The sequence below is a fragment of the Rousettus aegyptiacus genome, unplaced genomic scaffold (genome assembly GCF_014176215.1).
Source record: "Rousettus aegyptiacus isolate mRouAeg1 unplaced genomic scaffold, mRouAeg1.p scaffold_m13_p_5, whole genome shotgun sequence".
NCBI lineage: Eukaryota > Metazoa > Chordata > Mammalia > Chiroptera > Pteropodidae > Rousettus > Rousettus aegyptiacus.
The window spans coordinates 84,441,259-84,467,135 of NW_023416308.1; the positions used below are offsets into that span (position 1 = coordinate 84,441,259).

At 50.8% G+C, this 25,877-nt stretch overlaps 1 protein-coding gene across 1 annotated transcript in view; it reads right to left on the reverse strand.

Annotated features, from left to right (window-relative positions):
* Positions 1-3,590: 3,590 nt before the first annotated feature.
* The window catches only part of DKK3 (dickkopf WNT signaling pathway inhibitor 3), a 45,076-nt gene continuing 22,789 nt past the window's right edge, over positions 3,591-25,877 (reverse strand). Inside the window, exons 5-8 of the mRNA XM_016135448.2 lie at positions 8,764-8,856; positions 7,379-7,523; positions 6,267-6,423; positions 3,591-5,218 (exon numbers count right to left, since the gene is read on the reverse strand). Coding sequence (XP_015990934.2) covers positions 4,999-5,218; positions 6,267-6,423; positions 7,379-7,523; positions 8,764-8,856 — 615 coding nt within the window. The 3' untranslated portion in view covers positions 3,591-4,998. The remainder of the gene's footprint in view (positions 5,219-6,266; positions 6,424-7,378; positions 7,524-8,763; positions 8,857-25,877) is intronic.

Sequence of the window (25,877 nt, forward strand, 5' to 3'; positions counted from 1 at the left end):
CGCAATCCTAAAAAATTTAAGTCACTGTGTATTTTTAAAACAATCTGATAGTTGTTTCAGTCATTCATTTCAAAGCTCGCATACCATGACGACCACCACCAACACACACAGTGCCCTGCTCAGTGTGCTGCTCTCTGCTTGCGGAGGGTGTGTTTGGTCGGTGCTCACTCTTCCCACCTGTTCTTCCTGCAGCAGTTTGTGGACAGTGGAAGAGGTAAGGAAAAGGAAAAATACATTTTCTTGCATGTGCAGCCTCCTGTTGGCCACAGTGAGGTTACTGTCCCCTTTCATCTGGTCGCTATATATTCATTATGAAGAGATGCCCTGAAGGTCCCACCAGCCAAGGACTCAACTCCCAACAACATTTGTGTTACTTTATGAAACCTGACTTGCTTTTGCCAACCTCATGCTGGCAAAAGGCATTATTCTGAAATGTGTACCACCTTGTCCCATGCTGCACTGGTCCCCATCAAATCTTCAACCCTTGTTTCATCTTTCTTCCATACCCTTATGTCAGGATGTGAGTGCTATCAGAATCCATATTATTATTTCTTCTTTGCATCTGCCCCTGTTTGTAGCTGTTTCAAAGAGGTATCTCTGCCTGATGCTTCTCCTATGGTAGCTTGGTGGCAAGTCAATGAGTCCAGTAGCTTTTGCACAGCCACCCTGCTATAATGTGTCAATAGCTCCCATACAGATTTTATGAAGTTCTTTGTAAGTTCTCCTCATGAGTTAGCCAAAGAAATAAGTCTAACTTCTTCATGAGAGTCAGGAAAGGAAATACCCTGTTCTCCAAACACTGTAATCTCCCAAAAAGGGATTTTTAACCCCCTTTCTAGTCTTCATATGGGGCAGTTGTGCTGCTGTTGCTGAAATGGCACCTCTCAGCAAGCCCTGTACCAGCTCCACGGATGCTGGACCCCTGAACTTAGAAACCTAGTCCAGCTATCAAAAATTAATCTCGGGGTAACCTAGTTGCATTTCTCGACTGTCTGGAAGGGATACACAGGCTACAAGAATACTTAATGCCACTTTCCTCAGCTCACCCTCTTCCCTCACAACACGGTAGGGCTCCTTGCTTCTCTCTTCACCTCTCATCCTTCTGTCCTATATCTGTTTCTCCCGGCTGTCAAAAGCCTAAAGAACCAGGCTAGTGAGACAGGGAAGGCCACACCCTTGGAGGGGAAAGACAGGGAGAAGGAACTGAACAGGAAAAGGGAAAACTGCAGAGTCAGTAGCATCCGCTTTTGTCCTATCTCACTGTGTTTTATTGTTCATTCTGAGGCCGTATGGGTGGACAGACCAGTCATTCTCATCTGTACAGGTCAGGGAATAGACTCAAAGCCTGCACCTCACACCGAAACACTTCATTTTCTAGCCTTGCTTTTTCCAGAGCCATGCATTGGAGGTGGGAAAGTGGGTGGGTTGAGATTCATAAAGCTGTGCTTTGTTCCCCTTTCGGCTATTTATTTCTCATTATGCAAGTATCTCCTATATCAGTTAGGAATGCTTTGAGCTTCACATAATGGAAAGACGAACAGCAACTTTGTCTATAATAATCTTGGTGGTTTATTTGAATGGGGCTCTAGATATGACTAATAGCAGGATTGCTTTCTTCCTCAGCATCATCAAGGACTCAGAGTCTTACCCTTCTGCAGTATGCAGAATAATGGAAGATATGATTAAGGACTGTAATATGGGAAGATTAGTCTGGATTATCTAGGTGGGACCAATCTAATATGAGTCCTTAAAAGTGGAAAACCTCTCCCAGCTACAGAGAACCAGAGAGATGGCACACAAAAAGGGCCTGTTATTACTGACTTTAAAGATAAAGAGGGCTATGAACCAAGATATGAGAGTGACCCTTAGAGGCAAAAACAAAACAAAACAAAACAAAACAAAACAAAGAAATGGTTACTTCCCCAGTGAAGAATGCAGCCTTGCTGACTCCAACTTGATTATGGTCACATGACTACAATATGGCTGCCACAGTGCCAAATGCCCCATCGTAAACCCCTGGACTCAAAAGGGAAAAAACCAGGGAAGGAGGTGGAGAGACTTCTTCCTGTATGCCTCTTTCCTTTAGTCACTCAGGAAAAAAAGCCTTCCCAGAAACTCTTTGGTAGCCTTTCCCTTACATTTCCTGGGCTAGAACTAGGTCATATGGCCATCCCCAGCTACATGGGGGCTGCCTTTCCAGCTTCTCTTGTGGTGGGAGAGGAGAAGGGCGAAGGGACTGATGGGTAGCTGAAACAACAGTGTCTCATGTCTTCCTTGACGGGAACTCTGGATCCCAAAGAAAGGCAGGAAGTAAAATCAGGTACCAAACTCCACCTAACCCTTATCACATTCTGTTTAGACTTGTGAGTAGAGGAGAGATGTCAGCTACTCTAAATGTGGATTTCAGCCAAGTATTTTTCAAAGCCTCTCATGTGCTTACATTTTGTGGCTATAATGACAAAGTGGAGCAAAGTAATACACCTGCATATAAGGTCTGTGAAGGAGAGACCTAGTTTTATAACATGTCCCATTATATCCCTGTCACCTGATATGGGGTCTGACATACAGTAGGTGCTCAATTAATTTTTTAAATAATTTTCAGCCTTTTCTCCAAACATTTACTCAAATTTACCTTGTTTTCCAGCCACGTGGTTTACAGTTTCCCCTATATATCATCTCTCCTCTGGCCTCTCTCTCTCTGCCCATGGACCAGAATGCCTTTTCTTATTCCCTATGGCCTCCTGATCATCTCCTATCATTTTAGAGAGTCAGTTCCCATGTTAGGCCTCCCAAGCCAAGTGCTACTTTGAGGCTGCCATAACACTGTTCTAACATCAGGTTGAGTGTTTGCTTTGTGGGCGCTGGGAGTAGTGTATCCTTCATTAGGCCGTGATGCCTTCAGGGTACAGACCCTATTTTAATCAATTTGGCACCCCCAGAGCATATCACAGCACCTGGCTCTGAGCAGGCTTTCAGTAAGTATCTGTTGAGTAATAAGGATCTAGAGTGGTCCTGACAATTTTTCACATTGAATAGAGAAGAGCTCTATAGTTGATCTTAAAGTTATCAATACTAGGCATCCTAGGCATACTGTACTGCTTACTGATTTTGTTTAACTTCTAGCTCTATCAGTTAATCTTTTTGAGCCTCCATTTATTCATCTGTTAAATGAAGAAAATGCTCATGGAGTCGGTGAAGATTAAATGAATTAATATAAGTAGACTGCCTCCACCTAGCTGACCTTAATATATAGTAGTTTATTATTAGTCCCTGAAGATCTTACTGTGTTATGGCCCAGAACTGTGTTTGATTATAGAAGGCTCCCAAGAAGAGAGTCATATACATTCCATTTACTCTTTTGGAAGACAGTGAAACATTGACACTCTTAATTCCCATCCAAAAATGGTTAACATTTCTAAAATATTTTGATGCTAAAAGAGGCATGCTTCAGTTGTCTGGAAATTTTACTTACATAGAAGAGATTTTATTTTTTTATAATACAGGTCATTTCTATTTTATTTTTCTGACTGTAAGGGTTTTATATTTACTCAAAGTCAAAAGGAAAAAGGAAGTCCAAGAACTACAAAAGAGTAGTTTAAGTGATTTATGCTTAATTTCTAAACGTAACATATGTGTTTATACATAATTTAAAACTCAAAGAAAGCATGCTTATACAATCATGTGCAACGTTAAAATTTAATAACTCTGGATGACTACATGATGGAAACAGTCCATGGCACCTGAAAATATCATTTGTGGAACAGCATACAGTTCAGTGCTCTCAGTTTGGATATTACAATTGTATTTTACAGAGCCTTGCTTGGTCTGATTTTCTCCATGTGGTCGATAACAGTCCACAGTTGCTGGTAAGTGATTTCGCAAATTTCATTTATAATCCTAGACCTAAAATTACCCAAATATTGTTTCTGGCAAGTTAACATATACTATACTCCAATCACGTACCTTCAAAATTACTAACATACCTTCGAAGTTACTGATGTAACTAACTGCCGTAGAGGGCAGTGTCAATACCACTTGTCTCCCCTGGAATGATGGGTACCCCCACACCAGGGAGGGAACGCTGCTGTTTCTAAGAGTAGTTTACTCTTATAGGGATGTGGGAACTTAATTCCAGACGTGCCTCAAAAAAAGAAAAATCTCATTCTTCCTTTTTCTAGGGGGTCCTTTTCGTGGCACCGAGGGTGGCAGGGAGTACTAGGGAGAGCACTGGCCTTAAAGTCACACATGGGTGAAATCCTGCTCTGGTCTTCACTAGCTGTGTGACTTGGGCAAGCAAGTTGACATCTCTGAGCCTCTGAGATCCTGACAGATGGAGAGAAGAATGCTCCCTTCACCAGGCTGTGGTGAGAGATGACCTCATTGTGGATATGAAACTGCTTCCCCGGCACAGAGGTAGGGGCTGAGTAGCGCTGCTGAAAGGCTGAATGCGTGTAACTCAGGGAGCGGAATGTTTTACCTGCAGGAGGTGAAGGCACAGCTTACCGATGCTCATGTGAAGAACCGCATGAAAAAAATCACTTGTTGCATTTTCGCCAGATTTATATTTGCAAAACAGGGCATTCTTCTCCACATGTATAAGGGTCAACATTTTCCCAAAACCTGTCATGAGGAAATTCTCTATCTTTTCCATCCCCTCCCCTCCAATAATTTTCAAGGCGACATAGAACAAAATGAAACGTGCCATCTGCCAACCATCAGAGGCAAAGCAGCCAGTCATTTGGACCAGTTTCGCAGCCCTGTTCTGCCTTGCACCCTGACACCCCACCTTTTCCCAGGCACCAGAACTGTGATGCACACTGTACAGTCTGGGGGAGCTGGACAAGTGTGCAGCACCTCATTTCGTTTCAAGCCAGAGGGAAAATGGTCTGGAAAGAGGCCATGGAAAAAAGTCTGGTGAGCCGACACACCTAGAGGACACAGCCGGGGAAATAAATTAGCTACTTCTATTGCACGTCTACCCGCATAGCAGGCCCGGGTCTAAATCTCCTCCCCCTCCAGCAGCTCAGGGGCGGCATCGGGCTCCCCGAGAGCCATTTCCACTGACAGGCTCCTCTCCAGGTTCTCCAGCTCCTGGCGCACCTCTTCAATGAAGCTGCCATCTCCGTACTCATCGGGGGCCTCTCTGGGCACCAGGCTCTCCCCACCTTCGTCGCGGCTCCCGACGAACGTCGGCTTGCACACATACACCAGGCTGTGGCTGGTAAGAGAAGGGGGCCGTGGCTCAGCCAAAGGCCATGTCTCCCCACAACACGGGACAGTCTGGGCGTGGGGCCTGGGCCTGAGACAAATGTGTCGTCGCCCTTTGCCACTGTCGGTGGGTCTCCTGGTCTCCCTTCCACGACACCCCCTCTGACGCCTCTTCATCAGAGTCTTAACTTTGTGTCAACACCTTACTTAAAAAATATGGCTAAGGGAGGGTCACTTTGGGAGAACGAACCCAAGGGGCAGCTCCCCGCTCCTCTTGCTGCAGAACTGCCTTCCTGTGACTGACGCTTTTGGGCTCAGCATCCCAAGGACAGGCTCAGAGGACAGGAGTCTGAGAATTTACAGCAGCAAGGTGCCCCTCACAACCCCTGCCCATCTAGGCCTCCAGGCAGGAGCTTCCCCTGACGCTGGGATGGGACCTAACTGCCTCATCTGCTGTGTCTGTGGGGAGCCCTGGGCCTGTGGGCAGGGAGGCGGCGTTCTGTCTATTCAGCCACCTGGATTCTGCTGAGAGAAAACTGTCAGTAGTGGTTGCTGAGAGGCCCAGCTGCACGTGCGCTGAGAAATGGCCACGGTGTAGCCCTGACGCCTCGCAGTCTCTCAGGAGCCTCTAACTGTGAGTGGTGCCCTCCAGCTTGGGGGCCACGCTCCTGGATTCCCTCCTGCTTCTCTGACTGTGCCTTCTCAGTCACCTCTGCCGGCTCCTTCTCAGCATGTCCTTCTTGTAACAGACCTGGGGTCCCGCCTCAGTCCTCAGCTTTTCTCTCTCCACACCCTCTCCCCAGGTCATCCATTCACGAGTCTCCAACCACCATATAGATGAGCCTGATGCTGTACCCCCAGCCACACCTTCTCCTGAGCCTTAATCCTATAGGTCTGACTGCTACTGGACCCCTCCATCTGGAAGACTCAAGGACATCTCAAATTAAACCTACTCTGAACTAAACCCACATCTCCCCCCTGCTCCTGCTCCTGAGTCTCCACTAGGTGGCATCTCATCCACTCTTGGCCTCTGACAAGGAGGACAGGTGGGACTTCACCTGTGAGGCTGGCAGAGGAGGCCACTGGCACATGGGCATCGGTCCAAAGCTCCATCAGGCTCCAGTTCCCAGGTGATGAGGTCCAGAAGCCGGCTGGCAGGGTCATGGCAGAGCTCACCCTCCACGGGCAGCGGTGTGCACACAGGGAACAACAGACCTAGAACCAGCTAAGAGTCAGTCACCCTTTGCCCTAGCACAAGGGACAGGCACCAGGGCAGGGAGCAGAGAAATGCGATGCAGCTTCCCACCTTCCGCCCTCAGCCCCAAGGTGGAGGTCAGGATTGAAGAGGGAGAATGAGAGGAAACAAGAATGGCAGCCTGGGCTCGGCATGAGTGGGAAGGGCTGGAGCAGGTCGGGAGGACTGTCTGGAAGCGGTGGGCTTGTGCTGGGCTTTGAGGCAAAAGTTCTGGGGGGAATTAAGACTGGAAGGAAGGTGTCCAAAGCTGGAGCACAGTACCAACAAAGGCCTGGGGTTGGACTCAGGGGGAAAGGCTGGGGCAGTGAGATTCCCGAACGGGCCGAGGAATGCTAGAGAGCAAAGGTCAGGTCGGCTAGAGCTGGCCGAGGCCTTGGAAGGTGCGCCGGGGAGTCTAAGTGAAGTGGCAGAACGGGACCCACCGCAGCTCCAGGAGGAGCAATACCCGAAGGGCCATCCTTGAGGAAAACTGCAGAAACAGCAGGTGCCAGGTGGAACAGGGGAATGGGGGAGGCGGCTAAGGGACAGGTTTTCAGAACCACCTGTGGGAGGGGAGCGTAGCTGAGCTGACCTCACCTGGCAGGGGCAGGAGGGAGTCGGAGGGGGCTGTTCAATTCACAGGAAACAGGACTGAGGTCAGGTGCTACCTCAGGCCTGTGGGGTGAGGAGAGGGGGATGGGGAAGGAGCTGCTCCAATCCCGCCCAGCTGGGGGTGTTCCTCAGCTTGTGTCCTGAAGGAATTTACATTTCTAGGCATCCACAGGGGGCAAAAGGAGATGGTCTTCCACCCCAGGTCGGGGCAGAGGCTGTGGGGCTGGGACACACACCAAGCGTATGGGAGCCGGCACAGGGGTGTAGTTGGCATGGACGGACCCAGGAGGCCCAGTCTAGTGAACCCAGAGGGAAGCCACCCACCTCTCTGGAAGGCACAGCACAGTCCAGGTTGGCAGTCCCTCTGGTTGTCGCAGATGGTCCCATTGCTGCCTTTGGTGGCCGTTTGGGCACAGTGACCCCAGACGCACAGCTGATCTCCACAGCACTCACTGTCCCGGGTGCAGACCTGCGGGGAGGTAGGGAAACGCAACAGCCTGCCAGCTCGGACCTGGGGGAGCCCAGCCTGTCACCGCCTCCAGCCTGGGGTGCCTGACGATGCCACCTGACGATGCCACAGGCGGGCTAACCCATATCCTCCCTCTTTACAGAGGAGGAAACAGGTCCTGGGTGAGTGGGGCTTTCGTAGAAGTCAAGGGGGCAGAGGTGGGAGCAGGGCTGGAGAGACTTGTGAGGGGTCAGAACTCTGAAAAAATTGACTCTGGGAAGGGGACACATGTATCTGAGGCTTCCTACACAGCTTCAATTTTTGCCTTTAAAGGATGGTCTTTAAAGGTGTGTCTTTGCAGATGGACTCACAGACGTGTGTCCTGCCTGCTTTTTATTAGGTCCCTAGGTCAGAAAGGAAGGTGGTGTATGACCCACGGAGGCAGGCAGCAGTGCAATTCTTATAAGCTGATTACGTGACAGCCCAAGCCGGGGATAGCCACGTGGAGGGGAGGGCGCGTGGGGGCCATGGGCCTGGAGTCGCACACGGGGAATGGCAGTTAGAGAGCACAGTGGATCTGCTATGGCTGTGCTCGGTAATGGCACTCAGCAGGAGAGGTGAGGAGGGGCAACCGTGGCTGCCTGACCACAGACGGGCCAGACAGGGTAGGAAGGAGCCCTCTGTCTTCCAGACTTGTTATTGTGCTGTGTTATTGTCTTAATAATGAAAAATGCCAAGAAAAGTCTATGATCCCATGTGGCTTTGTCTAAACATCTGTTGGGTGGAGGGAGTCTTAGCTCCCCTAGTTTGTGCTTCTGTGAAAAATCTCCATCAGGGAAGTGTTCTGGCATCTTCCCGGCCCTGCTTCCTGGGAAGACTATCTGGGGGAGAGGCTGCGGGCCAGGAAGGCCAGAGCTGCCCTTTCCCTGCCCCAGGGGCTGCAGAGGTATTGCTGGCTGTGTCCACGGGGATGGATGGGTCTGCTCTGGGGCCTCTTCCTCTGTTGTCTCTCCCCCTCCCCATCATCCATGAGGCAAGCGATGAAACCAGAGGTCTCGGGTGGGTGGGGGTGGCAGTAGGTCCGCGGATGACTTTCTGGTCACTGGGCGTCATGAAGAGGGTCTTCTGAGGGCGGATGTGCTGGCGCCCCCCAGGATGGGAACTCTGGGAAGGCTGGGGCCACTGGCCTTCTCCCCCAAAGCCCTTTTCTGGGCCCCATGGCACTGGTGATGCAGCCCCAGAGGCCGCAGGGCACACTCACTGTCCGCTGGTCCCGGCACGGCTGGCAGGTGTACTGGAAGCTGGCAAACTGGCAGTACCTGCGGGGCCCGCAGTCCTCGTCAATGATGCACTCCTGGGTGGGCGGGGAGCAGCTATGTCAGGAAAGGCAGGTCAGCGAGCCCACTGTGTCCGGGAAGGGCAACAGCCTCTTTGTCCCCCAGTCTCGGCCTCACAGGCTCAGGGCACAGGAGCAGTCTCCAGACGCACCTCAGTGCCCCTCGACCCCAAGCCCTGCCCAGCTGGCTCCTGGTGTCCAGCCCCCAACCTCCACCCAGGCCGGCAGGGCCCTCACCCACTCAGCACACCCCAGCTTCTGCCCTGTAGGATGCCGCGCCTAGTTCACAAAACCGCCTCTGTGTGCAGCCTCCCCGCACACACCCAGGGTGGAGAGCACAGGCCCGGGCTGCACTTCAGTGCGGAGCAGATGGGTTTAATGAAAGAGCTGATGAGTTCCAGGCTCCAGCGGCTGCACAGGCGGGGCTGGAGCCCAAGCCAAGCAGGCCCTGCTGACTGAGAAGGAAAACGGTGGCCACAGGGAGCCCACCTCAGCGTCCTGGGTCTGGGGTCTGGGGCTGACAAAGGCAGCTGCCAGCTTCCAAATGGGAAAAGGGCATGGCTGGCATCCAGCCCTCATGGCCGCCAGCCCCCCTTGGCTCAAGAAATGCGGAGAGAAGTAAGGAAGAAAATCTGCCCACCAGAGGCCCAGAGAGAGAGGCCACAGGAGCAGCCACTGTGCCCCTTGCCATAGTCACCAGTCACTGAGAGGAGCAGGGCCATGTCAGCTGAGGCCTGAGAACCTGCAGCTGCAGAGGGAAAGGAGGACAGGAGAAGGGGGCGGCCACGGCACGAACCAGCACTGAGGACCCGCCCCAGGGCCAGCACAGGCTGCGGTCCGCGTGCGAGCCCTCCAGCAGGCAGCAGCAAGGACTACTGTTTCCATGCTGCCGCCTGGAAAATGAAGGCTCAGAGAAGCCAAGGCCTCCGCCGCCCCAAGATAATATAGCTAATTTGGGGTAGGAGAACTCTCCACCACTAGCCCTCGGGAGAAGGATCCAGATGCAGCTGTCAGAAATGTATGGATGAGAAAGATTCTCCTGAGGCAGGTATTCTGGGGCCCTAGCAAACCTTCCAGAAGGTTCTAGGGGGAGAGAGGGAAGGATCTTCCTCCCGCTCTGCCCAGGGCATGCTCCATCCTGAGGGTGGGGGCGGAGCTGAACCTGCAAAGGCCAGGGTGGGCAGGCCCTGGCCTACACGGCTTTAGCTTGTCCCCACTGTGCTCTGTGAACTGGGGCAGAGTGCTAATGGGTATGGACAAGCAGACTTGTCAACAGGCCTCTGGGAACCCTGGGGATAAGAGTGTGTGGGTAGGCCTGGGGGTCAGCAGGGAGGCCCTGGCCGGGCAGCTGAGGGAATGCAGATCTGTCATTGGGAAACGGCTAGTCTCCCTGGTCCAGGTCTGAGTGTCCCATGGCCAACACCACAGGCCTGAGAGGATAGGCATTTGGTCCAGGTTGGCCGTAGGCTAGGCTTCTGCACAGCAATGTTTTAGCCCCAGCCCTGGTACCAACCCTCAGCCTGTGAGTCCTCAGCGAGTGAGTCCTGCTCTGCTCACCAAGCAAGGCTTGCCAGCCAGGGAAATCATTAGAGCCACTGGACACCATCTTCCCACAGCCCCCTCTGAAGAACAATGGGGAAGACGCCAACTTGGAGACGGTGGTACACGTCACTGCCCTCCGCCAGGCCCTGTGGTCACCAGGGGCTACAGAAGGGACAGGGCTAACACTCAGAAAAATTGAAAAGGAAGTCAAATCTTTACTGTAACTTCTTTTAAAGTGTCAGAATAAAGCACATGGCTTGACACCCTGCAAAATGGCCTAAAATCGCTCTTCTCTGTGTCTCCCCAGAGTCTGACTCATGTCAGCCCAGGGGCCCCCACCCATGGCTCTGGCCACTGATCACTGTGGCAAGCAGGGTCCACCCTATCAAAAAGAGTTGCTGCTTGTCCCCGTTCTCATCCCAGTGACCCTAAAATGTCAGCATGCCATCACTGCCGTTTTTACAAGTGAGAAAACTGAGGCTCGGAGCGGGGTAGAAGGGCTGCCAAGTCGAGGGCTGAGCCAGGGGCTGGGTGTTCAGTTAGTCTGACCGCAGAGCCCACATGGTCTGAGAAGTCTACTGCGCTTTAAGCAAACCACAAGATTCTCCTTGTCTCAGCCACCACACCCTTCCAGACACAGACTCAACTCTGCCAGTTCAACCAGAAGCATCTTGACACTTGTTCCCAAGCAGAATAGCAAGAGAACAGAGTGGGAGGGAAGGAGAGCCCACAGGCATCGAGTCTTTTCTCTGAACTCGCGCATTTTGGAATACTGGGATGTAAATATGAATATGAGAAGGTCCTTGTCCTCAAGGTATTTATAATTGAATTGAAAAAGAAAAAGCAATCTAGTAGAAAAGGAGACAAAGGGTATGAACAGACAACTTAAAGTAACAGAAATTGTTTTGCTTCCCCACACAGAAAAAGAAGCTCAACCTCACCAACGATCAAGAAAATGCAACTTAAAAGAGCAAGATACCACGTCTGCATTTACAATGAAAACGGTTAAAAAGGTCGACACTATCTGTGGTAGGCAGAATACTGCCCCCGACCAAAAAAATTCTCCAAAAATCCCGCCCCCTGGAACCCGTGTTCCTGTCATGTCATGTGGCGCGAGGACACTGAAGTCACGGGTGCAGCGAAGGTCGTTAAGGAGCTGACCACATGGTAAGGAGAGAAGCCCGCGTTATCCGGGGCAACCGTAAGGGGCTCTGAAAATGGAAAAGGGGGCAAAAGAAGAGTCCGTGTCAGAGACGCCATGTGGGAAGGACTCCGCCGGTCGGTCGTGCAGACCTCACTGGCTTTGATGATGGGCGGGCGCCACGGGCCAAGGAACAGAAATCTCCCCTAGAGCCTCCGGAAGGAGGGTGTCCCTGCCCACACTTTGATTTCGGTCCAGTGAGACTCCTGCTGGACTTCTGACTTACAGAACCATAAGAAAATCAGTTCGTGCTGTTTTAAAACCACTACATGCATGGTCAACTGTTATAGCAGTAGTAGGAAACTAATGTAATATTCAGTGTTGGTAGGGATTTGAGAAAGTGTGTATTGCCAGACACTCTGGAAGTAATTAAAACTGAACTAGATGTTTTTTGCAGGCAGTTCATCAGCACCACCAAAAATTTAAATGCATATATCCTTTGACCCAGTAATTTCCTTTCCAGGTGACTAGCCTCAGAAACTCTTGTTTATATGTACAAATATCTGAATGCAGGGATGTTTAAGGCTACCTTGTGATTATATTTCTAATCCAGAAATAATGGAAAAGCCAACAAGAGGGAACTGATTAAATTTCTGTATAGTCATTTCACAGGGAAATGCCACTAGGCAGACATTAAAAATGAGGAGGTAGTTCTTCGTGTTGTGATGTTTACATCGGTAAGTAAAGCAACTGGAAGAACCACGAAATCCCACTTTTATAAAGCAGAATAACATTTTATGTTTGCTACGTGCCTGTGACTAGCACAGCGCCTGGCACATAGGGCCACACGACAGATATGTGTTGAACGGATAAAACCACTTAATACATTACCAAACAGGCTAACAAAATTCTGCTAATTAGCCATGATTTGGGAACCAAAGCAAAAAAAAAGTATACATTTCATTAATTTGGCTTCTCATTTCCCAAGGATCCTAACAACTTGCAATTTTGACTCTATGCTTCCTCTTCCAGATCTTTAATTTAAAAAATATGAGCTAGGACCCTTCTAGCACCAATCCATGTGAGACCCTGCTGTTTACAATTTTCCATCAAGAAAAATACACATTCATCCTTAGAAATATTTTTCTTTCCCTAAATTGGCTCCTCCACATGACAAAGCATTCCCTGCAAAGCCACAGTGAAGCAATTACAATTTTTTCAAAGTATGGAAAATTTTTTGGCATGGCCCCTTGCCAAAGACTTTCAAAAAATGGAAATACTCTAAAGCTACCGGTTTCCTTTGCTGACATGTTTTTTGCTACCTACAAGAGGCCCGGGCACTTCAGGGTGAGTTCCCCTGGAGAAAGCACGGTGCTTTCCTTCTAAGAGTCTGCCAGCCTGTTTGCTGTGGACAGGCATTCCCAGAAGTGCCTAGAAAAACTCTTTAAGAATTGTGATCAAACTGGAAACCTTAGAAATCCGAAGCATGAAGAAACCCTAGAGGCCAATTTGTTTTTGCCACTTAGTGTGACCTGTTTCACAGGGCTGCTGTGTGGCGTTTGTGCTCTATAAATGGTTGCCATAGCAACGGCAGCTGTGTATCTGCTCCTACCCCCATCCAATGCCTGACACCCCGGGGTGCACGCCTGCCAGGGGACCAGCTTGTCAGCAGAAAGGCAGGTGCAGACAACAGGGGCTGACGTTTCCACCAGAAATTGTCCATCTCTGTCCCTGTCAACACTTAGAGACCTCATATCCAGTCTTCACTTATCTGTATCCACAGAGTGTCACTAATAGGTGGGCAGCAGCCTGTACGTCCACTGAAGTAAAGTTCTTGGGGTAGTGTGTCCTCTCATTGTATGAAGACCATACACTAAGGTCATTAGTTTTGGGTCTTTCCTGAAGACCCTTTACTAATAGAGGGCAGGGTCCCACCTTTCCTGGTGTCAGAGACCTGGGGAACAGGTTGGGTTTCCCACCTTATATAAACTGAATGGGTGGGAGGAGAGGATATGGATGGGTGCTCAAGCAGGGCAAGGCCCAGAGCTGAGAAATCCAGAATTTTATTCTTTTCAATAATTCCAGTTTCTCTTACCTGGGCTCAAATATTATATTACATGTGGGCCGATGTTTTAAAAGTGCCTCAGTACCCAACAGGGTGCGGAATGTCTGAGCAGGTGAGCTCTGAAGTAAGAGGCCTATGAGAGAAAAAAGGTTAGGCTGTTCCCCATCTCAGTGGCTGTGGAGGTTCTGGATTTGGGGTACCTCTTAGTTTATTAGGGCTGGAAGAGGGACTCCGTGCTACACTGAGGCAAAATTAAAGACACTCACTAACACAGAAGGTAAGGTCGCCTGAGTGCCATGCTGAGTGCCCAACCTTCGGAGCTTAGAACAGCAATCCATGGCATCCTGACACAGAGTCCTGGCAGGGCAGGGCCATCAGTATCTGCCACTTGTCACAAGTTCACCTTAATCCTCTCAGCGTGGGCCTTACCATCTACATTTTGCAGATATGGAAGCTGAGATTTAAGGTGAAGGATCTGCCCAGAGTGACCCGGCTTAGAAGAGGGGTCGGGAGTCCCAGCCTGTCGATCTGACCCAAGAGAGGCTCTTTCTATCTCCCGCCAGGAGATCCCTTTTCTGTCCCTTCAGCACAATCCGGTCTCCTGTCCCTCAGGGGACAGGGCCTGCCTGGGACAGTTCTTGGGCCCCACACACACATCCCCAGAGATAAAATGCAGGAACTCAGGGCCGAGGCCACAGTCCTTGGACATCTGGGTCTCAGTGTCACTTATGATCTGGCTTCAGCGGCTCCTCTCTGTCCCTTTCCCTTCTGCAGCTCCCTGTCTGTCCTGGCTCCTCCTCCCATCCTGGTGGGTAATCTGGCAGTCTAGAGGCTGGCCCACAGGACTGAAGCCATTCAGAGGATCCTGTCTTTGTTGTCCCGAGGAGGGAGCTATATTTAGAAAGCTCTGGCCAGAGGCCCCACAGCACTCTGTTCAGATGCCGGCAGGGAGGTGGAGCTGGCGGGGAACACGCCATAGACTTGGCAGGATGCTGGGCCTGAAAACGGCCCTGGCGCTTTGATATTATCATGAAATAGTGGAAAATAGCAAAGGAGCTGTTCTGTGTCTTTGATTGTTTTCCATTCAGAGTTTATCAGAGGAGAGAGGCTCCGAGGAATGGAAAGGGGAGGAAACAGGACGTGACCCCTGCGAGGCTGTCCTCACAGTTGCGTGTGGTGTGAGTAGAGGACGGCTTCTCTGTGGCTCTGAGGCTGGTGCACTGCCCTTCTCACACCAGCCAGGGGTGCTTTGCCCACACTCCTCAGGAACCCCAGACGTGTTTGTTCTCATGAGGCCCAAAGGAGGAGGCCACCTGGGTGGGCCATCTACTGCTCCTCCCGAGTCCAAGGCTCAGGAAAGAACCATTCAAGGGGAGGAGCCAGGGCACATAAAACAGAGGCCCGGGGGACCGCCGTCAACCTAACTCACTGGCCCTCAGAGCTCTGCACGCTGCAGCTGAGGAGGGCTGGGCAGCAGCGAAGGCTGAGAACACCTACTGTGCGTCTGCACCTGCTCAGGCTTAGTCAGCTCCACTCAGTCAGCCTCACAGCCACCCTGTGAGGTCAGCCGCAGACTGCATATCTCCTAGCATGCATGTGCTTATTAGCACATAGTTGCCATTCACTAAAAGAGTCAAGAAAGAACGAATAAAAAGATGAACTGTTGGTCAATCTCTATTTTGTAGATAAGGAAACTGAGGCTCAGAGCCCAAGGTCATTGATGGAGCTTAAAAAACTAAGATTAAAACCCAAATCCGTCAGACCCCCGAGCAGAGGCTCACTCCTTCCATTGCACCCTGTTGCCTCCAAATGCCAGTCATGGGTTGTATTGTGTCACCCCTAAAGTCCTATGATGAAGTCCTAATCCCTGGCACCTCACAATGTGACCTTATTGGGAGGTAGGGTCCTTACAGACGTAATTACTTAAGATGAGGTCATTAGGATGGACCCTCATCCCGTATGCCTGGTGTCCTTATAAAATGGGGAAATTTGAACGCAGAGACAGACACACATGGAAGGAAGACGATGTGAAGACAGGGAGAGAAGAGGGCCATCTCCAAGCCGAGGAGGTAAGCCTGCCGCACTTCCTTCCCTCACAGCCCTCGGGGAACGGACTCTGTCAACAGTTATTTCAGACTTCTGGCCTCCAGAGCTGGGAGACATGCATTTCTGTTGAGTCGCCCAGTTTGTGGTACTTTGTTACGATAGCCCAAGGGCTCTAATACCAGCCCCACTGGTAGTGCCTATCCCGTCTTCATACACATCCAGCCCCTGCCTCTCAGCTCGGAATCTCCCTGGCAGAGGTGAAAGAGGGGAGGCCCGTGACAAGCCACATTCTGAAGGATGCTGAACCCAGGAGCTAGAACTGGGTTTCCCGGCTGAGCCCCACCGCCAACCAGAAAGTTGTAGGCTCTGGTACCTGAAGCCCACGCTCTGGTGATTCGAGGTTTGGGTGGAAGGTCACATCTGGCCCCCGGGGGGGGGGCGGGCGTGGTGTCAGGCGCTAAATGCCCGCAGGATGAGTGGATGACACAGGCTGTGAGATAAACATATCTCCTAGACACAAGGCTGTTTTCTGACCCCTTGACCCTCCTGAGCAGAGGTGGTCCCACAGAAAAGAGCAGACCATGGGGATCAATTATCCTAATTTGCCCAGGACTGGGGGGCTTCCTGGGGTGCAGGCCTTGCAGACTCAACACCACTAAGCCCTGAGCACATCAGGAGAGCAGTCACTTTGCGGAAGCGTGGTCACTTCTTACACTCCCTCTCCAGTCCTGTTTCTGCACTCACTACACTGTTGGGTCACGCCTGTTTCCTCCACCCCATCAAGGCTGCGTGGTACTCAGTGTACCTGGGGTGGCATGAGGGCGAGATTAGGGCGTTGGGGCCCATGCCAGGTTTGAACACTGGTTTACTCACAATCTGGGTGATCTTGGGCAAATTACTGAGCCTTTCTGTGCCTCTATTTCCTTATCTGTAAAATGAGGCGTGTCCTGAGGTTGTTGCACAGATTTATAGAGATAGTATGTGCATCACTTGGAACAGTGCCTAGCTCCCAGGACTTAACCCCCAGGGCGCACCTCTACTTGTACTATTTAACTCAAGGCAGGAGCTCAACAGGTGTCCCTGGGAAGGCCTGAGCAACCTTCTGAGCTTACGTTTGGGCCAGTGGATCTTGTCCTATTAATGAATACCCAGAATGTCAGGTCTAGCCAGGGTTCTCGATCCATCACCACAAGACAACACCTGCTTCACCCCGAAACACTCTGCTATGTGGGAAAGACGAAAGGAAGGAGGACAGTCATATGGAACTATGAGGGGGACCAGGACTGGCCATCTGACCACGGAGGGCAAGCGGTCATGCAAGGGCAAAGAAATATAAACACAATTCGGTCGCCTCTAGGCACCTGGGTGGCTGTCTTCCAAGGTAAACAAGAGAAGCCCCATTTTATCGACAAGGAAACTGAGGCAGTGAGATGAAGTCGCTTATGAAGGTCATGGGTAAAGAATGGCAGGGCCAACACTTGCCCAACATGCCCAGTGCTCTACGGAGGGAGACAAGGGTGACCCTGGGAGCAGGCAGCTTGGGACCCAGGCAAGAGGGAAGAGGGGATAGTGTGAGATAGGAGGCTTCTGGGGATGGCTATCAACTCTGCCTCTGTGGGACAGGAAGGTCCCCAAGGCTGGGCCCTGGTACAAAGTTAAGAGAGATGCTCAGGCAGAGCAACAGGAAGTCTCCCTTCATTTAAGGTTCCTCAGTCCTTTTTTGATTGAAACCAGGCTAATCACAGGAACCTGTAAAACGCACATTTGTCTTGAATGTAGCAGGGTGCCCCCAGCCTCTCTGGGGACACTGTGTTGGAAACTTTCAGCCAGCTCAGGGCAGGTGGCGACCCCAAACGTCACCACAGGTTCTGGCCTGACCCACGATCCAGAGCTTGCCCTATGGAAAAACCCAGGCAGGAGCCAGCTATTATCCTGAAGTCTCAGTGTCTGCAATAGCCTGTGTCTCCTGGGGCTGCTCTGGCAATTCTTTCTTCCCCCAGTCACACAACCCATGAAAGGGGAGAATGCATCCCCAGCAGGGCTGGGAACCCCAGGAATGGAGAGCATCCATCCCAAACCTTTAGCGCCCAGATCATTCAGGACATAGTCCTAGAGCCCTTCTCCAGGGACCCTGTCTGGCTGCCAGGCCACAGAGACATCTGGCCCCACACTTTATTTTAGTCTGAGTGACGTTTCCTTTGGCAAATTTACATGGCACTTAATTCCAAAGGAAACTTCTTCTTCACGAGCCTCTCCGGCCAAACAAGTGTTGTTGTCCCGCCTGGGTTAGAAGCAGCGGCAGGAGCCCTCTCGACCCTCTCCCCGCGATGTTTCCAGGGGCTTTGGGTCTGCATAGCCCCCACCCCCTATTCCAAAGGCGGACAGTAGAGGGGGTTGGGGGGGGGAACTCCTGGGCCTCGCCTAGGTCTGACCTTTACCAAACACACCTGAGACCCAGTTAGTGCCCCATATGCAGGAGTCAGCTGCTGTTCCAGTCATTAGGAGTCTGATGGGAACTTCAGGTTCAAAAGCACCAACAATGTTATGGCGCCTGGTTCTACAGCACCTCCAGATCTCCGGTATGAGGAAAAACCCAGTTGTGACCCCTCAACAGCTCCCTGTTCAGGGTTGCATGAGACCTCTTACTTTTGGGACTTCACGTTAGGGTTGCCAGATTTAGCAAATAAAAATGCAGGATGCCCAGTGGAATTTGAATTTCAGATAAACAAATAACATTTTAGCATAGTGTGCCCCAAATATTGCATTGGAAAGACATACTAAAAATTATTTTTGTATTATAAGGGTGTCTTGTGTTTTATCTGCCAACCCTATCAACAGGGTAGATTCAACAGGTGTGTTTTGTGGACGAAAGAGAGTGGTGCTGGCCTTGGACAGAAGGACCAGGAGGAGGCATGGGTGACCAGAGAAGAGATGTGGCTTCAAAGGCAGCCATGAAAGTAAGCCAACAAGGATATCAGGGAGCCTGCTCTTGACCTTGGGCCCTCAGCTAGGAGCAGAAGACCACCTGGAGTCTGGCCTGTTTATCAGGGGCTTTGATTATAATAATTATAATAATGAAACAATCAGTCATAACAGCCAATGTTTATATTATGTTTCCTATATGCCAGAGTTTCCTACATCCTAAGCATTGATTCATGTACTCATCACAATTCATTGAGAGAGGTACTATTATTATTCTTTTCTATTTACAGATGAGGCAACTGAGAAACAGAAAGCTTAAATAACGTGCTCAAAGTCACACAGCTACTGAGCGGTGGGCCTGGGGACGGGAACCCAGACCTGCCAGCTCCTAGGCCAGGCCAGACGGCAGGTGGGGGACAGGCCCTGGAGCCTGCCTGGGCTGAGTGTCCTGTGGGGCTTTGCCCTTCCCAGCCAGCCCTGCCTTCTGCCCACAAGCACTTCCCCGTGGGGTAAAAAGAGCAGCAGCAGAAGTGGGGAGCAGGATCCCCATAACGAGCAGGTGCACATCATGCGAGTAAGAGCCCCCACCCAGCTGCTTTCCTTTATCTGCTGGGTGGGGGAGCCCACCTTTCCCAGTGCTCTCCAGCTAAAAGGGCCCCAACGGCCGCCCAGGTCAGGGACGTGGAGGCTGGGCTGGTTCTCTGAAGGAGCAGCCTTCTTGGTATTGTTATTTCTGTTCAGCACCCACAGGTGTTGTGGTAGCTCCACCCCTGCAGTGACTATGGTCCCAGGACGCAGCACAGGAGGGGCAGCACCCAGGTCGGTCTGAAGTCCCACACGGGACTCCAGGAGAAATGCTTCCAGTTGTGGGCAGAGAGCCGAATTCTTGCCAGGTTCCCAGGAACTGAATTCCACCCAAATCCCAGGAGAAGACACCAAGTGTCAGAGAGAAACAAAGCAGGCTTCACTTCTTCTAACCCTCTGCTTCTGAGTGCTTTGTCTTCCTTCCCAGCTCCTGATAAGGCCTGGAAATTGGGAGTAGGAGTGCTTCCCAGGCAGGGGAGGGCTTGGCTGCCCACGCCTCTTCCTGGATGACTGTGGTGGCAGAGAGGCTGGTCTCAAGCTATCAGCCTCTTCCCCTCTCCACCCGGCTTCTCCTTGCTGCAGCCCAAATTATCTTTCTAAAACACAAATCTGATGACGCACATCCCTAATCTTAATTGTCCTGAAATCTGCTCCAGCAGAGGGGCCCTCAAGAAGGCTGAGGTTGGACTAATTGAATCAGCACCAAATGGAAACAGACAGGCTGCCTTCCAGGCCTGGGGAACAGCCAGCTTGCATCTGTGACACTGGCATAATAAAATAATGTGACAAGGAGAGAGAGAGAGAGAGAGAGAGAGAGAGAGAGAGAGAGAGAGAGAGAGAGAAAGAGAGAGAGAGAGAGAGAGAGAACAAACTAACAAGAACAACGAAAAAACCACAGGCGTGTCCACCAGTGACCTGGGAGAGGGGCCTGAGGTTTCATCACTGGGGTGCTCTCTGCTCTGGCTGTGGCGGGCAGAGTCTGGAAGCCACACGCTACCCTCAGTAATATCAGCCTCCCATGGCTTGAATTCTCACTCACTCAGCAGCCTCAGACAACCAACCTGGCTGCCCCAGGATCTTGACACCAGATACGGGGGGTCCTGGATGGGGTCCCAACATTTCTGCCACTGGAAAGAAATGTTCCTTACTCCTGCATATTAGTAACCTATCTTTTTGACGTATGCATCAGTGAGATCTGAATTTGGTTAGCAAGAGGGCCAAGAATGCCCAGTCTCTGGATCTACAGGGCTCCAGGGTCTCGGATTCTAGCATATTCACCAGGGCTTTGAGTCTCCACAAGACCTTGCCCCTGAGGACACTACCTTGCAACTCACTATCTTTCTACCTTCCCTGTCGACTGTGCCAGGAGTCCAAACTGCATGACACACAGAGCCCATCGTGGTCAGCCCCCGACACACTCTCCAGTCCGATTTCCTGACCTACCCCAAGACCCAGTCTTGGTCCCTGCTTCTAGAATGCCCTCACTGGTTCACCTTTAAGGAGCAGCACAAATGTCTCCTCCTTAATGAAGTCCTCCCTGACTGTCTCCACTGGGCAGCTGGCGCCTGCCTCTTTGGTGCCCCAACCCAAGCCCTAAGTATCTTCCTCACTAAAAGGATCAACAGGTACTTATAAGACTTGCCGAGACTCACACTGGGAAAGCCAGGATTCAGGTTGGGGACACTTTTTTCTCAGCAATCTCAGGCAGTCATTTAGAGCAGGGGTCCCCGACTCCTGGGCTGCAGACTGGTACTGGTCCGTGGCCTGTTAGGAACAGGGCCGCACAGCAGGAGGTGAGCAGAGGGCAAGCGAGCAAACCTTCATCTATGTTTACAGTCACTTCCCATCGCTAGCATCACCACCGCAGCTCCACCTCGGATCATCAGGCATTAGATTCTCATAGGAGCACCCGTCCCTGGTGCCAGAAAGGATGGGGACCGCTGCTTTAGAGCAAGGAGGCCAACTCCACATCCCTCTTCTTGTTCATCTTATAGGTCGGTGACTGATTTCATGAACTCTTTCATCTCCACACTGACCCTCTCTGGCTGTGGTCACTCTACGGTCTCCTTGGCCTTCTTGGCTGCTCTCTGGGCCAAACAGGTTTGATGCCATTTTCATTGGCTGGATAACTCCCCTTGCTGTTCAAGAGTCCAGCAGAGCTACCATTCCTATTAATCCAATAGAAATGTTGAGTCCCTGGGGGTGTCCCTGGGGTTCTGGTTGGTCTCTGAGGAAGAGGCCACCCCCCAATCCCAGCCTGACCCCATGGTGCTGGAAGGGAGGCCCAAGCTGAGAGCCTTTATGCTTTCTCTCTTTCAAAATAAATGTTCTGGGCGAGGAAAGGCAGCGCTCAGAGATAACATCTCGGAGCGACAGCAAGCCCTCCAGGGTTGTGCTGAGTCTGAGGAGCCAAGAGTGCTCCGTAACCACAATACAACCACAATACGTCAGGGGCTTGGGAGGAGATACAGGGGAGGATTCATTCAGGAATTGCGACCAGCCCTCCTGTGGGGAGAGAATGGGTGTTCCTGGGGAGAGAAGGATCTAGGTCTCCCAGCAGGCAGCTCCAGGAAATCATGACAGGAGTGTCTATGGGAAGGCAAGTCTTGGCTCTCGTTTCTTACGAGCTTTTTGTCACTGGCCCAAAGGGTCATATCTGCTTTACGCCTTTCAGCCACCTCGGCACATCTCCGTTACCTTCCTCTTCTTCCTCCTCTAGTCTGGGGCTGAAGCAGCTGTCTGGCTCACGTCTTCATTCACATTCCGCATCCTCTCGCCTCAGCCGCTTTTTGCAGCACACGCAACCAGAATCGGAGCTCCCCTTCCTGCCGGCATTTGCCCAGGCATTTGCCCAGCACAATAGCATTCAGGCTACTGGATATTGGAGGACAGCAGAGCTGTTGCCATGGCAGCGGTGTCCTGGGCCTCTATGGCTTCCGTGACTATGGGAAACCACAGTCACAGGCCAGGATGATGCTGTCATGGTAAGGTGGGAGTTACCATGGTAAGGTGGGAGTCCAGTCAGGGCCTCGAGGGGTAGGGATAGCTTTGTGTCTCTACTCTCAGAAATCTCCTTATACGGGCCCTAATGAAATCACCTTACTTCAAAGCAATTAATAGGATTAAACTTTATGACACTCACATCATTTACTTGTACCCTCTAAGCCTGGTACTGTCCACATGATCGGCTGTGTGATTCCTTCATTCATTCAAGGGAAAGATAATGCCAGAGATGAAAGGTAGGAAATGGAGTAGGTTTCAGCCTTAGAGTATAAACATCTGCTTTTGCTTTTCAGTAATTACAAAAAGCTACATCAGTTCTGAGAGTGTTGTTGCTGGTCAGTTACATTTGGTTATATTCAGGACTCCCTCCATCACCGGGGATGGTTGGAGTTTCTCCATATTTACTCAGTTGGTTTCTTGTTTACTCTTTTCATATGAGTCAGTGAGCTGACCTGGCAAAACCCAACCGCTTCAAACTGTTTTTCCTTTGCCTTAGGAAGAAAAAGTAATAAATGTATTATGTTCCTACTTACTCTGAGCATTTGGAGATGGTGCTTACACAAGGCCTAGTTTCTCAGAGTCTGGTATTTTGAGACTCGTCCCTAGACACATATACTGGAGAGAACTGTGAGGTGATGAAGACTAGATCCTCTTCTCTTCTTTGTCCATCCCAGCGTCTTGGGGCTGGATTCTTCTAGGGAGAGGGTGACATCACCTCTGAGGAAGAACAGGCTCCAGGGGTGTGGCATAAGATCCCTCTTGACACATCCAAAACCTACAACTGGATGTCTTGTCTGTAACCTCAGAGGGAGGAGGAGGTCAGGAGACACCTCAGGAGGCAAGTTTACACTGCTAAGCTGAGGCCAAGGCCTTGTGCCTTCCCTGAGGGAGGCTAACCTCCACTGGAGTCCTGAGCAGCAGGAGTCTACAGCTTCCCACCTGGCCACACAGGTGTCAAACAGCAGATCTGGGACCATCTGTGCACTTCTATATCTGAGATGGACCCTGACCCCAGCATTGTCAAGAGCTTCCACAGTGCTGGTGATGAGAATTTGTTCAAACTTCTGCTTGCTGCAAATGGGTCATCACAGTCCTTAGGATCTAAACCACCCAAATGGAGGCTGATATTATCTGGGGAACCTGGGATTTGAGTCCAATCTAAGACAGTGGCGATTCCACCACAGGGAATGCAACAGACAGATCCCCTCCAACGACTGCCCTCTGCCTACAAGGCCATGTCTAAAACTGAATGATCAAGAGGCCTCTGTGTGGGCACCGGCCATCGGCCTTTTTTAAAATGAGGGAGGACATCTTTAAAACAGGAGTCCTTTTTGGCCTCCTTTGGCAGCTAAATGAAGCCCATGGGCCCCTGCTCAGAATAATGCCTTTAGATGAATAAAGGAAAACACAAAATTACAAAGAAAAATCATTGTACTGGAAGATAGTTATCAAAATATTTTGAGGTATAGTGTTTTCTGGGCTTCTTTACTCACACACTGAATAGTAAGATCTACTAGCAGGTCTGACAATGGTCTTAATTTCCAAGTAGTGATGAGCGTAAATGCTATTTAAAGACAATGACCACAACAGTAAAAAAAAAAAAAAAAAGAAAAGAAAAGAAAAGAAAATACCTGGAAGTGCTCTCAGTAACCAATGCACTGCTAGCGATACTGTGGTTTGTTGCCTATTTTGAAGACTGGAGGAAGTGCCGCTTTAATTTAAACGCTAGTGAAAACAAGGGTGCATCTCTTCTCCTGTGAGTTCTATCCAGCTTAAGAAGGTGACTTAAAACAGATTCCAAGGTTAAGAACCCCCGCTTTAGTGCTTTCAATCTATCGCTCTTTCAAAAACACATCTCAAAGAAGAAATTCAATTTCATTTAAAAAAAGAAAATAGGAAAAGACAAAATTCAAAGCAATACAAAACAAACACGAAGTGGTTTTCCCCTTTGCAGAAAAAAAAGTCACTTCCCCAGCCCACTGCTAGTTGCTGGATTGGGGAACCAGCCTGACATTCACCCCTGGGCCTTGAATGGCCTCCCGACCCCCTGAGGCCTGGCCTTAACAATTATTCTTTCTTTTCTCCCAGCACTTCCCACAAAGTTCTACACTGTGAGGACTGAAAAAGGGGCTTGTGGAATTGTTCAGCCTTTCGAGCCGAACCGTTTATGTTAACGATCCTGGAAAAACAATGTTTCGGGCGTGGACAAATATGCTCTGGCTTCATTTTGCTCACAAGCGGCTGCGTCTTATTTGCTTCACCCTGGTGGGATGGCAGGGAACACGGAACGCGTCAGCCGTGCGCAGTGGTGCGAGGTGGGGGAAGAGGGGGGTCTGAACACAGCTAGACACCCCAGACGCCCTGGAGCCAGCCACCTATCATCACAACGGTCCCAGTGCCGCCTGCAGAGGCGCCAGCACGAAGAACCCGCCCACGCCACCTCTCTCGAAGCCAAGACCTAGGCTACAGGCTATAGAAAGGACTCCCGCCCCCAAGGAGAGTTCCCCAAGTCGGCTTCCTTCCTCAGTTCTCCTTGCTGGGCAAGCCCGGGGTGAGTCATTTAACATCACTGGGCTGCAGTTTCCCCATCTGTAAAATGGGAATGATAAAACCTAACCAATGACGTCGCCAGGAAGATTAAGGGTGACAAGTGTGTCCACACAACACGGCATGTGCAAGACCTTCAATGAATATTAGTGCCTCTCCCACCTGACCCTTTTGCGAGGTAGTGTTACACAGCAGAAAGAGCGGGCTTTGCAGTCGGACAGACTTATTTTCAAATCCCAACTCTGCCACTTCCTAGCTGTCCGACCTTGGCAAGTCACTCTGTGCTTCCTTTTATTTAAACTGGGGGTAGTAAGTACCCTGTTGTATGTAGGTGGGGGTTAGTAAGAGTTAAGGAAAAGAGTATACATGAAATGGTCACGCATTACCTGGCACATAGTAGGTACTCGATGAACAATAGTTCTCTTATATTTTTCTCTCACTCTCAATACCTAGCAAAGCTGTCAGGGGAGGGGAGCAGCTCTGCCAAGGCAGGCACTGAGTGTGACTACAGAATTCTGATTTGGCCTTTCGGCTTATGGGTGTATGTGCTCTCTGGGGAAGGAGGTTCCTGGGGCATCATTGGGAGAATCAGGACACTGCACAGGAGGGGCTGAGCCTAAGTCCTGCTGCTCCCAGGGCTTGAGGAGAATGGAGTCTGCTGACCTCTACCCACCTTGAGTCACCAGGGGACCTGCAGGCCCCGGCCACAAGCCCTCCTCCATCTCCCAGCCAGGAGGTTTTCCATTCTGACCACTACTCACATGTGGCAATAGGGTTCTCTCTGCCTTACGTACCTGCTTCCTCTTCGGGGAGGCCCTGAATTATGAGACTATGGAAAATTTAGGCTGTTTCTCTGTGGCTGTATTTTCCACATCACATCACTGAGATGTGTCAGTGGCCAACTTCTTCAGATATGAGCGCATGCTGCCCACTTAAAATACTCCTCATCAGCGGTTTAGAATGTCCCTCTTTGGTGGAAGCAGGTCTCGCACCCTGCCATTGGCAAGAGCAGAAGAAAGTAGGTGAAAGATTCCACAGGTTCCTAACTACTCTCCTCTGGTATCCTCTCCCAGAGACCCCAGGGGCTCTGCCATTCCTGGGAGGGAAAGGTCCTTATGTTTATTGTTTTTCATCTTGGGCATCTGGGGGAGGGAGTGTTTAAGGACCCTCGATGCAAATGACAGGGAC